The following is a 16888-nucleotide window of genomic DNA, read 5'->3' on the forward strand; positions in this document are numbered from 1 at the left end:
TGCAGCAGGACCTGAAAAGATTCACTTGTATCCCTCTCGATGATCTCACATATGGAAAAATAGGCCAAGAAATAAGACTTAGCAGCACAGGAGAAAAGATGGGAGACTGTTATTTCTCAAGGGAAGTTATTTATCTCCAAATATAATCTTATTTTTTGACAAAGAAAAACTGGCATGGTAGGTTCTCCAACTACTTTAATAATGTAGGATGCAGGCAATGTCATTGACTTTTGGCAGGTATTTTATTAGGTTTTTTATGCCCTGAGCCTGCTTATCTTGTCTGTCCCCAGACCTTCTGAGGAAAGGTGGGGAATGGACCTCAGGACCATCTGTGAGGTGGGGCATTTCTTAGGAAAATAATTTTTGTATTTCAACAAAACATAGATAAATGTGACACATTAAATTAGAATCTATTAAAACAAAGTGTTACTGTACAGCATAGGACATAAAACAATATTGATGACTAATAAATATTTTATGTAGACCAACCACGCTTTCAGATTTTTCTCATTATTTATTCTTTCTTTTCTAAAATAGTCATTCGTTTTGTGCTTCATCATCTACAAACTGACAATCACACATGAGTTCCCGAAGTTAACTCTCCACCAGCATTTATGCAGTGGCTCTAGGTTTTTACCGTTTTCTTTTTCCTTCTTCCTTCTCTCCCAATCTCCCTCCTTTCCTTCCTTCCTTCCTCCCTTCCTTCCTCCCTTCCTTCCTTCCTTCCTTCCTTCCTTCCTTCCTTCTTTCTTTTTGTTTTATTTTTGTAGCCTTTTCAGACGATTTTAAATAGGGAAAAAGAAGGGAGTTTAGTATAACAGCTTTGGTGATGCCTGTCATTTCTTCCATTCTTCTTGGGGGATAGCTATCCAGTTTCTTAAAAGAAAAACTTTTGTATTACCGAAAAATTTAAAAGAGAAAAATAGTATTAAGGAGCATTTGGGCACAGTCTCCACAAGAGTGCCCCCCGCATCTGACACCAATTGCAAGTTTAGGGCGTTCCCCAAACCACCCTGTTTTGATAATTTCCTGGAAGGATTCATAGAGTTCACTGAAAACTGTTACACTCACAGTTAAGTATTATTAAAGAAAAAGGATACAGATGAAAATCAGCCAAGGAAAGAAGCGCCCAGAGCAGAGTCCAGGAGAAGTACCAAACACAGAATGCCCATTGTCTTCTCTCCATGAAGTCAAGGGTATATGTCTCTATCCTGGCATTAATGTGTGATAATATGACCAGAATATTGCCATTGGCAAAGCTCACCTTTGGTGTCCAGAGTTTTTACTGGGGCGCATCACATACTGCCTGCATGGCTTACCTTAGTCATCAGCCCCTCCCAGAGGTCAGGCTAAGATCTTTAGTCGCCCGATCCCTCAGAAGTCAGAGCTGATGTGTTACCCAAAGTTCCCGTCATAAACTGCATTGTTAGACTGTCCGGTGGCCAAAGCCCTAGGCAAACAAAGACTCTTCCTTTAGGCAGGAAATTCCAGGGGCCTAAAGATTATCTCTAGTAGCTAAGGCAAAGGCCAGGTCTCTCTTTAGGTGAGGCTAATTCTTCACTACCCAAGGATAGCGATCCCTTTGCCTCTGCCCATACTTACACTCAAATTCAAAATTACGATACCAATAATGACCAACCTCATTTCATCTGATAGTGTGCCAGAGTCAACTCATATTAGTTCACAAAAACTGTTAAATATTTAGGAGTTTTGTAAGCTGGTTGTTAAACACAGCTGTTATAAAACACGTAGTTATATAAACTTGTAATTATATGGATTAGATTAAAAACAAAGATGATAAATGTTCAAAACTCTTCGTGTTGTAATTATTTTACTGTATTTTACTGTTAATATGATCTTGATCTTATCTAGATCTACTATATCTGTTTGGTAAGATTAGGTAGAATGTTATGCTACTAGGCCTCTCTTCCCATCTCTGCCTTCAGTGACATCACGTTGGTGGCATGAAATTGACCATGGTAAGAATATTTACACCATGAAATTCAACAAATGCTATGAATCAGGACTTTTTTGGATACATTTTAATTTTGAGAAGCATCTTTCTGTTGATCCAACTGCTACTAGAACTGTTAAGAGTAGTTTCTAAGTTGTGACAACATGAAGATACATTTCTGAGAAATTATTTCAAAATATAAATGATAGTATTTCTAGAGCTAATGATTCTGATGGGGTAATTTTTCTAAAAAAATTTAACTCTTCATACAAACCAGTTTGTTGTAAGCCTGAATTTAATTTTAAATGTAAATTGATACATAGCATTTTCGTATTTTTTTCTGACATTTCCTATAAATTGTGGAGGTTGTACAAGAAAAGGGGCTTTTTCATTTGTGTATAATTAAAGTGTAAAAATAAAAATATAAGTCTTAAAATTTCATTCATATGAAAATACTTTTTTCTGTTGTATACAATAATCTCAAAAGGAAAGGGCTGTTTCCAAGACTGTGGATATTTGCTTTGCAGTGTTGCAGCAGTTTTCAAAACCAGAGATCCTGATCTCTTTGAAGAAGTCTAGTAAGTACTTGCTATGCTTTATTTTAATGTACATGGGTATGCTTTTATCTTGTAGCAAATTGCTGACAAAGTTTATTGCCTGAGAGCAAGAGCAAGATCACAGATAATTTTCGATAATCTTTAATTTTAATTCTGGGCAGAATTCGCAGAGATACATCCGGGGATGGGAGTGGAAGCCAGATGTCCACGAGGAGCCCCTTCCTCTTTCTGGGGGCTGCGGCTGCCGTTGTTGCTTCCAACCTGGGCCAGCCTGGATGCAGCCAATGCTCAGACCACAGGGCACCTCAGCCTGTCCAACGCTGGTCCTGCCTAATGCTGACCAGCTTCTTAAAGTGCATGTTGCCTGTTCTACCACAGGCCCAAGGGAGTGGTGGGGAGAGTATAGTTTAATTTTCTTGTTCTTTTTTTCTATTTTTCTGTATTTTCCTCAAGAGTAGGTAATAGTTAAATAACTAGACCACAAACATTTATTTTTAATATCAATTATATTATCAACTCTTTTTCTGAATTTATGACTTTGTAACATTGCATTTGTCCCTTTATATAGGGTATACCTGAACGGGGTGTATATTAGGCTGAAAAAGCGTAGTGGGCAGTAATTTGAAATTTGTTTTAGTAAAATACCTACTTATCCTTGATTTATTTTTAGTTGTGTCCTAATTTCTTTAAGGACCGTGCTCCATTTTAATTTACACGAGTGACTTACTCTGTATGACACTCAGAGAGGCACTTCTGTAATAGTTTATGTTTTAAATTGCTCTTGAGTGGACAAAAGATGTCTTAGAAGGTAGTATTGCTCCAATTATAAATCCTTTAAAAATAATCAGAGACCAAGTAACAAGAATGAAATCTCATTTTCTTTTGGCCCCCTTTATTAGCCAAGATGAGTGCTTTACACCTTAAGAGAGAAGCAGAGGGGATGATGGACTGGCCTATCAATGTAAACCTATCTCTGACGTCACCACTTGTACACTGTTTTCCTGGAAGACAGAACAAGATTGAGATAGGAAGGGATGGGGCTGCAAAGAACTGTTTAATTTTTAAAAAGTATTTACTTACTGGTTCGTGCTTGAGAGGACTTTTGAGGTATCTCCCTATTTTAAAGTGAATTAATCCCAAACTTATCCAAACTAAATAGAACAGAGATGCCACTGAATGTAGAGGAAAACTTAATGAAACCGAGCTCAGAAATCTGGAATCCCACTTACAAGTTTCCTTTATCTCTTCCTCTTTATCTCCTCCATTGTCTTTTTGGAGTTTGGAGTCCAGTTCCCGTCCTTCTACACTTCTCTCCATTGTCATGGAGAACTCTGATAACTCTTTGCATCTAAAAAGGAAAACAACTCAGAGAAGAAGGGGCTGGGCAGGGCTGTACTCCTACTTGGGCAATTTGAGGGTAATTGGAGGGGGAGAAAAGGTCTCTGTAAAAATCTATTATTAGTCTCTCTTTGGGATTAAGATATTGTCTCAAAGTAAGGATTTTAGGTAAAGAATTGATATATTGGCTTATTAAACTTACTATCATTTCAGCAAAGGCAATTTCACTATCCTAGGCAGCTGCTAACTTAGAAAGTTAGACTTTTATAGTGTTACCCTTATACACGCACCCACACAGGCACACTCTGAGCCACTTTGGTCACCCAGCCCAGTATTTAGCACATTGTAGCACAAAGTGTACTCTTAATATACTTCTATTAAATTGATGGACAGGCAAAGAGGAAAGGCTGTAGTGTGTTCTGCGGGGAAGATGGTAGATTCAGGTGTGTGTGGGGTCTGGATATTAAAGCTATCAAGAGTCAAAAAGTTTTGACATAAGGATAAAAACATCCATGCTTGGGTTTCTCAGTTTCATTTTGCAGTCACTAGGTTTCAAATCACCAAAGTGAAATGGATGAAATGCGTCTTGACTTGGAATATGTTTGTTTTCATTCACTGGGTTTTCAACTGCTCAGATACATCTTAAAATAAAAAAAAAAAAAATTGGTGTGGTAAAGAGTCACACAAATGCTCAGTATAAGAACAATTTCTGCCTTTTATTTTACTTTTTTTTTTTAAGATCAAAGAACCTTTTAAGAATTTTTGAAGAATGGGAATAAATGGCAAATTTGTATTTTAAGTTTTTTCTCTTTGGATGTGTCAAATTCCAGGTAACTTCAGTAACATACAGCAATGGAAATTTACGATGGCCCTCAAAGAGTTAACAGACTTTTCAAACCTGGAGAAATTCTAGTAATCATTCTGGGATACGTAATTTATTTACATATATAACTAGCATTTTTAGAAAAAGAAGATAAGTTTTCAGAAAAATGGGGAGATTGGGAGTCAAAGCCAGAGGCCTTAACGTTTTAAATTTTTTTCTTCTTTTTTTTCAAGTGGTACTGACTTAGCAGGAACAGTTCAAACACGCCCACAGTCCAGGAAATAATCATCAGACCCAAGTGATCCACTTAGATGGGAAGAAAAAGTAGTTTGCTCAGCATCTCCTGGATCGTCTTAGGAGTTTTAGTAAGAAATAAAATGAGAAGCAATGTTTCAGAAGTCAATTCAATGCCCAGACCCAAACCCCAAATCGAACCTGGGGCTTTTCTTAAGTGCGAGCAGAGCAAAGGGCGGTAAAGGCAAACAGCCCGGGGCGCCCCCTGAACAAACTGCGCGGGGCGGGCAGGAAGCCCCCGGCCAGGAGACCCTTTCTCTTGGTTTCGGGAAGGTGCTTCGGGCCGCTCCGTTTGCCCCCCCCTCCCCGGCTCCCCCCGCCCACGCGGAGGCTGCGAGCGCGGGGCGCAGGCCGGCGGGGCACAGCAAGGCCCGGGGACGAGGCGCGGACAGGGCGCCGGGCAGGAGAGCGTGTCGCCGGGCGCCGCCGCCGCTGTTGTCCGGGGTCCTGAAAGCCGGGAACTTCCCGGGACGCAGCGGCCACTTTTCTCCGTGTCGGAGCGGGGGGTGTGGGGGTTTCAGGGAGCGCACCTGCTAGGCCCGCCCTGGCCCTGGGCCCGGAGGTGCGGGCAGATGCGGCCCTCCCAGCCCCCTGGGTGGGGGTGCGTGATTGGGGGGCGGCGGTGAGCACGGCCGGGAGCGCCAGGCAGGACCCCGCTGGCCCTTCTCCGCCTCTCGGGCAGCCCCGCGCCGCGCCCGCGCTCCACCTGCGCGCGAACTCCGGCGGCCGGGGACGCGGGCGCCGGGCGCTGAGTGCGGCGGCGAGCGGGGCGGGAGCGGAGGGTGCTGGGGGGGGGGCGGCCCTCGTCCGGGGATGGAGGGGGGCGGGTGGAGGCGAGAGCGAGCGGGGCATGCGCAGTGGGGCGGAGGAGCTGGCGATGGCCGGGGGAGGCGGGGGACTGCTGTTTATTTGCAGCTGGGCCAACTCGGCGGCGCAGGCGGCGGCGGAGCGCGCGGCGCCAGCGGCGGGTCCAGCTGCCGCCGCACCATGCCAGAGCCCACCTCCGGGCAGCCGCGGCGCGCCGCCGGGGCCCCGGCCGGCGAGGATGCCAGACGCCCGGGAGCGGCCAGGGCAGCGGTGGCGGCGGCGGCACGATGGTGGTGACAGGCTCTGCCCGAGGCGGCGGCGGGGACCGCGCGCCCTCCCGGCGGCGGGGCTGCGGACTGGCGCCGGCCGGGGCCGCGGCGCTGCTGGCCGGGGCGAGCTGCCTGTGCTACGGCCGCTCCCTGCAGGGCGAGTTCGTGCACGACGACGTGTGGGCGATCGTGAACAACCCCGACGTGCGGCCCGGAGCCGCGCTCCGCTGGGGCATCTTCACCAACGACTTCTGGGGCAAGGGCATGGCCGAGAACACCAGCCACAAGTCCTACCGGCCGCTCTGCGTCCTCACCTTCAAGTGAGTCCCTCACCTTGCGCTCGCAGCCGCCGACGTTTCTCCTCACCTCTTGTCCGAGCTGGGAGAAGTTGCGGGACCGGCTGGGGGGTGGGGGTCGTTTCTTTTCTTGCGGCCCCTTCCTCTCCACGCCTCCCTCCTCTCCTCTGTCCACGCCACTCTGCGCCGCGGTCCCCGGCCCCGCTTCTCTGGGCTCCCGGGGCGGTTCCGGGGCTGGGAGTTGGGATCGAGTTTTTCAAGAGTCTACGCTCTCGGCGGGCTGGTCTCTCGGGCAAGGGCTGGTTGCGGGCTGGTAGAGCTGCTCCCGCACTCCCACCCCAGCCGGACGGTGGTCAAGTGCGACCGCGCGGGCGCAGAGGGTTCCGGGCGGGAGGCTGTGGTGGGGATGCTTGCAAGTTGGGAATTTCTCGGAGGCTGTTGGGCAGCCTTGCTGATGGCGAGAGAATCAGTCCCTTTGGGGTCGCGTTCGGAGGAGAAGAGACGAGAGCCAGGAGCTGCCAGGGCTGCATGGGTTTTGGGGAGGCGCAGCGGAGGGAGCGGAGGCTCTCCCCCGACCTGCAGCCTTTGGCTGCTCCCAGAGCCTTTCCAGTCTGCAGGTCTGCGGAACGGCTTGGGATTTAAGATTTTAAAAGATGCAAAGCAAAGGAAGGCCGAGCGTGGGATCCTCTGGGGATCCTGGTGTCCCAGTCGAAATAGTTTTTGTTTTACAACCTCAGAGTCATGATTCAGCATTTCTGGTGTGAATAAAGTGTAAAGGGAACCGAGGGAACGCCAGGTTTTTGTAGGGTGGAGTATTCTCTTGCATTTAAAAGCGGGCTAGCTTCGGATGGAAGAGGAGGAGGGCTTTGTGTGAGTGCTATCTCGTACACCGTGAGTTTGACTCAACCCTTTGTAACTTGGCTCAGCATTTAAGCTTATAATGTGCCGGACAAAAACTTGAAGTAATATTGGTTCAGTATCATCAGTGTTTTAAGCCTTTTCCAGTGGGTGTAATATGAACCCGTCTTCATGGTAATGGTCATTCGAGACGGGATAGGAAGCTTGAAAAGCTTGCCTGGGGCCAGGAGTCCACGGTTTCTTGACAGGTGGCTGTGATGACTTAGAAAAGGAAACCATAGCAGTTGGCAGTAATTCATGGGCTTTTGACTTAATTCTTCCACTGAAAATTCAGTGTTTTAAAAGAGGGTGAGGAAATTGCACACTTGACTCTGAAGAGAGTATTTTATAAACATTTGTCCTCTTGGAAAAGTGGTTTTGGTTTTCGGCTGGGAGATAACCTCAGCTACTGAGTTCCTCAGTACTCTCAGTTTTCCAAATGTTTCTTAAAATCTTAGATGGCACAAATATATATGTTTATCTTCTAGATTGGCCTGCCTTTTCATTTATCACAGTGAAGGATGATGGTTCATTTCAGGTGTGGAAGCTCACAGCATGAGATATGTGCTGGGTTTATAACAGCCATGGAGACTTTTGATCTGAGCATTTTCCATTTTAAAAGGTTAGGGCCAAATGCCTGTGCCCACTTGGTGGAGGATGGGGAAGCTGTTTTCACTTCTTGACTTTCTAAAATGTTTTTTCAGGCATGCAGGAGATGGCAGGGACAGAAAAGAGGAGTGGGGAAGGAAGTAGACAATGAGGCAAGGCCATTGATGAGGAGGAATGTTAGCAAGGGTTTGGGGGAACCAGGGGTTAAGGGGGCAGGAGAGTTGCCCGGCAGGGCCAACTCCTCACTATGTTCTCATTGGTTACAAAATGCAGATTGATGTCTAAGACCATTGCTCTTTGTATGTCTTATCTTACTGGCTGTGTGAGATATACTCTTTTTTTTTTGGAGAAGATTGAGTTGTAAATCTAGAGAACAACACAGCACTATTGGAAAGGGGTAGATGTCTCTTCAGAAAGAGAAAGTTAGCTCATCTTTCCATGTTCACAGGTGTGGATTAAAATAAGACCTGGAAGCTTTCTCCACACTGGATCTTCTTGTGCAGCTGCATAAAGAGGGACATGTACGAGGGCGCGGTTGATGATGCTAGACCCACACAACTCTAAAGATTGTTGCAAGGAAGGACAATCACATTAATTAACTACTCAGTGTGAACCAAGAATTGGCCTGAAACACTTTACATAGATTATGTCTTTAATGATCTTTATTTTAGGTAGTTGGTGAAAATAAAGTTAAAGTGGCCTTTTAAATATATATACACACTGTTTTAATTATATCTTAAGCTAGGTTTGTTTGAATAAAAATCTTTGAGAATTCGAGAACATTTTTATTTATTTTTATTGTGGTAAGAACACTTAACATGAGATTTGCCATTTAAAATTCTTAGGAGCATGATACAATATCATTAACTCTAGGCACAGTGTGGTACAACAGATCTCTGGCGCTTATTTCTCTTGCACAACTGGAACTATATACCTGCTGAACAGCAGCTCCCTGGGCTCCCCTTCCCCTGCCCTTGGCAGCCATCCTTCTATTCTGTTTCTATGAATTTGACTATTTTAGATACATTATGTAAGTATAATCATGCAGCATTTGTCCTGTGACTGGCTTATTTCACTTAGCATAATGTCCTCCACGTCCATCCACGTTGTTGTATATGACAGGATTTCCTTTTTTAAGGCTGAATAATATTTCATTGTATGTATAGACCACTTATTTTTTATTTTTTTAAAAGATCTTATTTATTAGAGAGTGAGCGAGAGAGAGAGCACGAGCACGAGAGGAGGCAGAGGGAGAAGCAGGCTCCCCGCTGAGCTGGGAGCCCGATGCGGGGCTCGATCCCAGGACCCTGGGATCATGACCTGAGCCAAAGGCAGACGCTTCACCGACTGAGCCACCCAGGCACTCCCCACTTTTTTTTTTATCCATTCATCTGATCATGGGCAATTAGGTTGTGTCCATGTCTTAACTGTTGTGAATATTGCTGCAGTGAACTTGGCAGTGCATATATCTCTTCAAGATCCTGATTTCAATTCTTTTGGATTTATAACCAGAAGTAGGATTGCTGGATTATAAGGTAATTGTATTTTTAACTTTTTGAGGAATCTCTACTCTTCTCCATAGGAGCTGCACCTTTTACGTTCCCAATAGTGTACAGTGGTTCTAGTTTTCCACATCCTTGCCAACACTTGTTATCTTTTTCCCATAAAAGCCAGCCTAATGGTTGTGACAGAGGTGATAACTCATTGTGGTTTTGATTTGCATTTCCCTAATGATTAGTGATGTTAAGCATCTTTTCATGTACCTGTTGGCCATTTGTATGTCTTTTTTTTTTAAAGTATAATTGACATAAAATACTCTATTAGTTTCAGATGTATACCATAGTGACTTGATGTTTTTATATATTATAAAATCGTCCCCACTATAAGTCTGGTTACCGTCTGTCACTATACAAATTTATTACAGTATGATTGAGTATGTTCCCTAGGCTGTACATTACGTCTCCATGACTTATTTATTTTATAACTGGAAGTTTGTGCTTAATGCCCTTCACCTATTTTGCTTGTTCCCCCCCCGCCCTCCCCCCCACTATCCCCTCTGGTAACCAGTTGTTTCCTGTATCTGAGGCTGTTTCTGTTTTGTTCTGTTAGGTTGTTTTGTTTTTTAAATTCCACATATAAATGAAGTCATATGGTATTCATCTTTCTCTGTCTGACTTAGTTCACTTAGCATAATACCCTCTAGGTCCCTCCATGTTGTCACAAATGTCAAGATTTCATTCTTTTTTATGGCTGAATCTTTATTGGAGAAATGTCTGTTCAAGCCCTTTGCCCATTTTTTCATCATATTTTTTTTACCTTGAGTTGTAGGAGTTTCTTATGTATTTTGGGTATCAATAATATATCAGATACATGCTTTGCAAATATTTTCTCCTATTCCATAGGTTGCCTTTTAACTCTGTTGCTTACTTCCTTTGCTGTACAGAGGTTTTTTAGTTTGATGTAGTCCCAGTTACCTAATTTTGTTTTTATTGTTTGTACTTTTGGTGTCATATTTAAAAAGTCATTGCTAAGTCTAACATCATAAAGTTTTCCCCGTTTTTCTTTTCTTTTCTTTTTTTTTTTTTAAAGATTTTATTTATTTATTTGACAGGGGGAGAGAGAGAGAAAGAGAGAGAGCACAAGCAGGGAGGGGGGCAGACAGCAGAGGGAAAGGGAGCCTGATGTGGGGCTCGATCCCGGGATCCTGGGATGATGACCCCTGTTTTTCTTCTGCAAGTTTTACAGTTTCAGGTCTTAAATTTAAATTGTTAATACATTTTAGGTTGATTTTTGTGTGCAGTGTAAGATAAGGGTCCAGATTAATTCTTTTGCATGTGGATATCCAGTTTTCCCAACACTGTTGAAGAGACTGTTCCTTTCCCTGCTGTGTATACTTGGCCTTTATGTTGAGGAGCATTTGACCATATATGTGTAGGTTAATTTCTGGCTTTCTGTTCTTTTCCATTGGTAAATATGTTTGTTTTTATTCCAGTACCATACTGTTTAATTAGTGTAGCTTTGTGATATAGTTTGAAATCAGGAAGTGTGATGCTGGCAGCTTTGTTCTTTCTCAGAATTGTTTTGTATATTCAGGGTTTTTTGTAGTTCCAAATGAATTTTATGATTTTTTTTTCTATTTCAGTAAAAAAAAGAAAAAGCCAGTGGGATATTAATATAGAATACATTGACTCTATAATCGGCTTTGAGTATTATGGACATTTTAACAATAGTAAGTCTTCTGATCCATGAACTTAGGATGTCTTTCTATTTATTTGTGTCTTCTTTAATCTGTTTTGTCAATGATAGTTTTAATTTTACAAGTTTTTCACCTCTTTGGTTAAGTTTATTCCTAAGTATTTTATTCTTTTTGATGCTGTTGTAAATGGGATTGTTTTCTTAATTTTTGATAGTTCATTATTAGTGTACAGAAATGCAGCTGATTTTTTTTATTGAAATATAGTTGATACAACTGCAGCTGATTTTTGTATATTGATTTGTATCTTGCAACTTTACTGAATTTGAATATTCTAACTTGTTTTTTTGGGTTTTTTTTTTTGAGTCTTTGGGGTTCTCTAACATAAAAGATCGGTGTCGTATGCAAACATATAAAAACAGATAATTTTACTTCTTTTTTTTCCCAGTGTAAATGCATTTTATTTCTTTTTCTCACCTGATGGCTCTGAGTAGGACTTCCAGTACTATGCTGAATAGAAGTGCAAGAGTGGGCATCCTTGTCTTGTTCTTGATCTTAGAGAAGAAGCTTTCAGTTTTTCACCACTGAGTATGATATTAATTGTGTGCTTTTCATATATGTTCTTTATTATGTTGAGGTAAATTCTTTCTAAACCTAGTTTTTGAGACTTTTTACCATGAAGGGTGTTGAATTTTGTCACATACTTTTGTTGCATCTATGGACATGATCATGTAATTTTTACCCTCCCTTTTGTTAATGTGGTATGTAACATTAGGTGAATTGTTCATGTCGAACCATTCTTGCATCCCAGGGATAAAACCCAGTTGGTTATGGTGTGTTTTCCTTTAAATGTGCTGTTGAATTCAGTCTGCTAGTATTTTGTTGAGGACTTTTGCATCTGTGTTTATCACGAATGTTGGCTTGTAGTTTTCTTTTCTTATAGGGTCTTTGGCATTAAAAAACAAACAAACAACTTTTCATTGTGAGATAATTGTACATTCCCATACAGTTGTAAATAATAATATAGAGGTTTTTATCCATTTTCCTCCAGGGTTAAAGCCTTGCATAACTATAGTATAATATCACAACCAGGAAGTTGACATTGATACAATCCACAGCTTTTTATTTAGATTTTACCAGTTTTACATGTACTCTTTTATTTTTGTTAAGTGTGTATTTAGTCCTATGCAGTTTTGTCACATGTAGATTTCCAAGATTACCACACAGTCAAGATACAGAACAGTTTCGTCATAAGGATCCTTCCTGCTTCTTTACCATAATTAGAAACACCTCATTCGTAACAACCCCTAATTTGTAACACCCCACCCTGCTCCATAATCACCCACTAATCTGTTCTGCATGTCTGTAATTTTGTCATTTTGAAAATGCTATATGTGGAATCATATAGTATGTAACCTCTTGAGATTGGCTTTTTTCACATTTAGCATAATTCTCTGGAGTTTATTCAGATTGTTGCATATCAATAGTTCACTCCTTCTGTGGCTGAGTAGTATTCCACTGTGTGGGTGTCCCATGGCTTCGTCATTCACCTGATGAAGGACATCTGGGTTGTTTCCAGTTTGGGGCTGTTACAAACAAACCACCATAAACATTCATTTACAGGTTTTTATGTAAACATAGGTTTTATTTCTTTGGGATAAACATCCAGGATTGCAACTGCTGGGTCACATGGTGGTTGCATATTTAGTTTTTTAAGAAACAGATTAACTTTTCCAGACCTTTCCATACAGTGTATGAGTAATCCAGTTATTTTGCTTCCTCACCAGCATTTGGTATTGTCATTTTTTTTAAATTGTAGTGGCTCTGATAGGTGTACAGTGATACCTCATTGTGATTTTAATTTGCATTTCCCTAATGGCTGATGGTGTTAAATATACTTTCATGTGCTTATTTGCCCTCTGTATATCCTCTTCGTTAAAACGTCTCTTCATATCTTTTGTCCATCTCCTACGTGGATTTTTTTTTTTTTATGTTGAATTTTGAGATTTCTTTATGTATTGTAGGTACAGTCCTTTGTCATCTATGTGGTTGGCACATACTCTCTCCAGTTCTGTAGCTTGTCTTTCCCAGTGCAAAGCTCAAACCTAGGTTTTTTGTTTTTTGTTTTTTTAAGATTTATTTATTTGTTTTAGAGAGAGAGCTTGCTGAGCATGAACATGCGAGTCGGGGGAGGGGCAGAGGGAGAGAATCTGCAAGCAGACTCCCCGCTGAGCTTGGAGCCTCACATGGGAAGGGTGGAGGAGGGGGCCTTGATCCCAGGACCCATGAGGTCATGACCCAAGCCAAAACCAAGAATTGGACACTTAGCCAACTAAGCCACCCAGGCACCCCTCAAAGCTAGTTTTTATTAAAATTATTTATTTTCTTTGATTCACTGAGTGAATGTCACACGTACTGAGAGCTAGAAATTACCTTAAGAATAAACAATAAATAAATACATTAATTAATAAATAAAGATGTGTAATGCTTGTTACTATTAAGGTACTTGGAAGCATAGAAACATATTAATCAGGTTTTCTCAAATAAGAAATCAGCTGAAATTGCAATAAGGAAGTGGATTTTTAGAGTGCCTGCTCTACCAGGTTGTGGGGCAGGGTGCAATGGAAAATGAAGGCAGTTTACCAAGATGTGATGGCTTTGTATTATGTCAATTTAACAAAATTGGAACTCTGTTTCTTGGAAATTCTTTCCCTGTATTGCACTAGGCTGTAGCTGTACAAGAGAAATTTCTCCGCGATTTGGAAAGTGAAGTGGCCATGTTTCCGGTCAGAGGGCTGGTGTAGGTACTGGTGCTGTCCCAGCTCCCGTGGGTTGTCACAGACAGGCGGGCTGACCCGCTGCTGGCGTGCGACGGTAGCTAGGTCCACAGCTCCTCCGGAACTCTCCAGATCATGGTGCTATAGCTACTTAGAATCATGGTGCAGATGTGAGTGCAGCCCTGTGGGGACAGCGCCAGCCTGTTTAAAGCCACTCACATCATTAAAGCTGGGGCCTTAGAGGCTGTGAGCAGCAGAGGTACATTCTAGTTCATCTTCGTGGCTTCCAGCCCTTCCTCCCTTTCCCCTCCTTCAAGTTCAGCCTTCCTCCCTCCCGAACGCCAGCCCCGCCGGCTTTTGACGTCCGATGCAGACAGAAGCAGCAGGCTTGCAGAGGCTGCGTGGCCGGCTTCCACAGTTGGGAAAGGTCAGATCTCTACAGTAAATCCCTTCCGCTGTAGCATTCCTGGTGCTTCCGCTTCTCCAGTCAAACTTTAACTGGTACAAATGGTCCTCTCTGTGCTCCTCGAAGTGAGTTTAGAATTCTAATGAATTTCTCTTCCCAGTCAAATCTTACATTCGGTCTTTTCATAAGATCATTTCCAAGGGCACACAGGAATATTTTTGGACCATTGTAGAGCAGAATCAAAACATCTGTGCAAACTTAATCTGCAGCAGTCGCCTTTTTTATTTTGCTTCTTTATCCTCCACTGGCCACGACCTGTTTTTAACTCTGGAATCAGGACATTAAACATGCTAAGTCACTCTGTAGGCACTTAATTGACACAGAACTAAAACCCATGATGCCCATAACCCCCAAACATAAAAATGGCCCTGATTGATTTAAAAGGTGCTTAACTTTTTAATTTTATTTCTCTCTGCCCCTTTCCTCTTGAGAAGGAGCTCCTGCTGGATTGTTAGCAGCACCATTCCACGTCAGGAAGCAAGGAGATGCTTCCTTCAACAAGAAAGAAGCAGGGGTTTTCCATGTTAAAGATGGGGAAACTAAGGCAAATGAGTCTCTCTCCATGTTTAGGCTACTTGATCGTAGTATTCTACCAGTTTGCTATAAAGGTTTATCTTATTGAAGGCTTCTGATGGTGATATACATCATAAGAGTGAAAGTGGGTGGTTTGAAATGTCAGAGTTAAAAAATAGAATATCTTAATATGTGCAGCTGTAAGGATTTGCAACATTTTAATGCTTGGATCTGGAGAGGTTTTTTTTTTTTTTTTTTTTTTTTGCAGCAGTTTGCATCTTTTAGTCACAGATGATATGCCAACCATGAAAATCAGCTCTAGCCTCTATGCCCGAAATCTAAAAGAAATGGTGGCGTGTTCATTTTGGTTCTGTTCCTTTTGATTTGTCCTCCTTGGAATTCGTTTGGAGATAGTCTGTTGCAGCAAAGCTGAGAAGTTTGTGTTCTAAGTCTTTGATGATGGCAGACACCTGGAGATTGTTTGACTCGAGTGTCTAGGATGTTCAGTGATGGATATAGCCACGGAAAAAATATGATTGGAGGCAATAAAGACTTTATAGAAAAGAATGAAAAAAATGGCCCCTGGAAATTGCATGGCAACTAAGGTTTTTCTTAGAAACCTGAAGAGGAGGGGGTCAAGGACCTTAGATGTAAGATGGGCTTTAGGCTATAATCTGGCAGTGTAGGAAGGATGGAAAATGAGAGGAATATATTTTTGAATTATGAGGGTTTTTATAGGTGAGTCTCTGAGTGAAGGCTTGGAAAACACGTTTGGAAGCAATCTTTTTTTTTTTTTTTTTATCAACACATATCTTTTCTATCTTCCTTTGGAGCTATAGTTCATGTTTTCCCTAACTTTGACTACGTAGTCATTCCACTTAAAAAGGCAGGGATGGGGGAGGAATGCTTGGTCATGCCAGAGTTAATGGCACTGTTACTTTTCCAAATGATGAGAAATGGTTTCTGTTCTCCGAGACCCTGTTGATCTGACCCCTGGCCACTCCCCTGACCTCTAGTCTGTCAGTCTGCACCTCATTCTACCTCTGCCAGCATTCTAGAGTCCTTGTGCCCTTTACAGGTGACACCCGCCCGCCGCTGCCTGGGACCTTTGCACTTTCTGGAATGCTCTTTGCCCAGACCTGTGCTCTCTTGCTCTCTTACCACCTTCAGTCTCTGCTCAGATGTCACTTCCTCCTTGACACCTTTCCTGGCTCCCCCATCCAAAATGGCAGACTGTCCTCCATGTTTCATCCTCACTCTCTCACTCTCTACCCTCTTTGCCTTAGTAGCCCTCATTGCTATCTGGCAACATGGATTTATTGTTGGTTGGCTTTTCTCTTCTCACACTACCATGTTAGCTCCATGAGGTGTATCCTTAGCACCTGGAACAGTGCCTGCCATGCAAAGTAGGGGCTTCATAAAGTACTGTTGAAAGAATAAATGAATGAATCGCTCATGTGAACACTTGACTTTTTCAGGTAAATATTTAGGCAGGGCTACACTTTTATAATATAGACAAAAAAGTCTGCTTGACTTATTACTTGGTTTATTTGCCTTTTTTCTTCCTCTGTCAAAGAAAAAAATGGAGGCAGACAAAGAATTTCCTGGACACATAGAGATGGGTTCCAGTGGGTCCTGCCTACTGGAAGGTTAAGGGACAGTGTTGATTCTGAAAGGGGCAGTTGTGGCTCCCTGTTGTCTTCTGCTGGGACTGTGACTCTCTGTAGAGAATGAGGATCCACAGCACTTTGGGATCATTCTCCTCTTGCATGGCATATTGAAGTGCGATGGTTGGTGGATGCTTGCTGTAAATGTTAAGGCTGGACATAGCAGCTGTAACTTGAGGCAAACCTCAGAATTACACAGAGTTTTCTCCAAACCCTGCTGTCAGGGGACTAAAGTTCATCCACGCCCGTGTCCTACAGTCTATAAAGAATGGCCATGTTTTTTTCAAGCCAGTGAGGTGGACAGGACATATTACTCCCAGTTGGATCAAATAGAGTGTAAGGCTCTGAAAATACTTTCTCAAAGGAACTATGATGTCTGTGACTTTCTGTCCCCAAGTACTGTAGAATAAAGAATTTTTTTTTGGCCT

At 42.5% G+C, this 16888-nt stretch overlaps 1 protein-coding gene across 1 annotated transcript in view; it reads left to right on the forward strand.

Annotated features, from left to right (window-relative positions):
* The first annotated feature begins 5973 nt into the window (after positions 1-5973).
* The window catches only part of TMTC1 (transmembrane O-mannosyltransferase targeting cadherins 1), a 263586-nt gene continuing 252671 nt past the window's right edge, over positions 5974-16888 (forward strand). Inside the window, exon 1 of the mRNA XM_035027979.1 lies at positions 5974-6362. Coding sequence (XP_034883870.1) covers positions 6061-6362 — 302 coding nt within the window. The 5' untranslated portion in view covers positions 5974-6060. The remainder of the gene's footprint in view (positions 6363-16888) is intronic.

This window comes from Mirounga leonina, unplaced genomic scaffold, assembly GCF_011800145.1.
Source record: "Mirounga leonina isolate KUSES-001 unplaced genomic scaffold, KU_Mleo_1.0 Mir_201, whole genome shotgun sequence".
In the NCBI taxonomy this organism is placed as follows: domain Eukaryota; kingdom Metazoa; phylum Chordata; class Mammalia; order Carnivora; family Phocidae; genus Mirounga; species Mirounga leonina.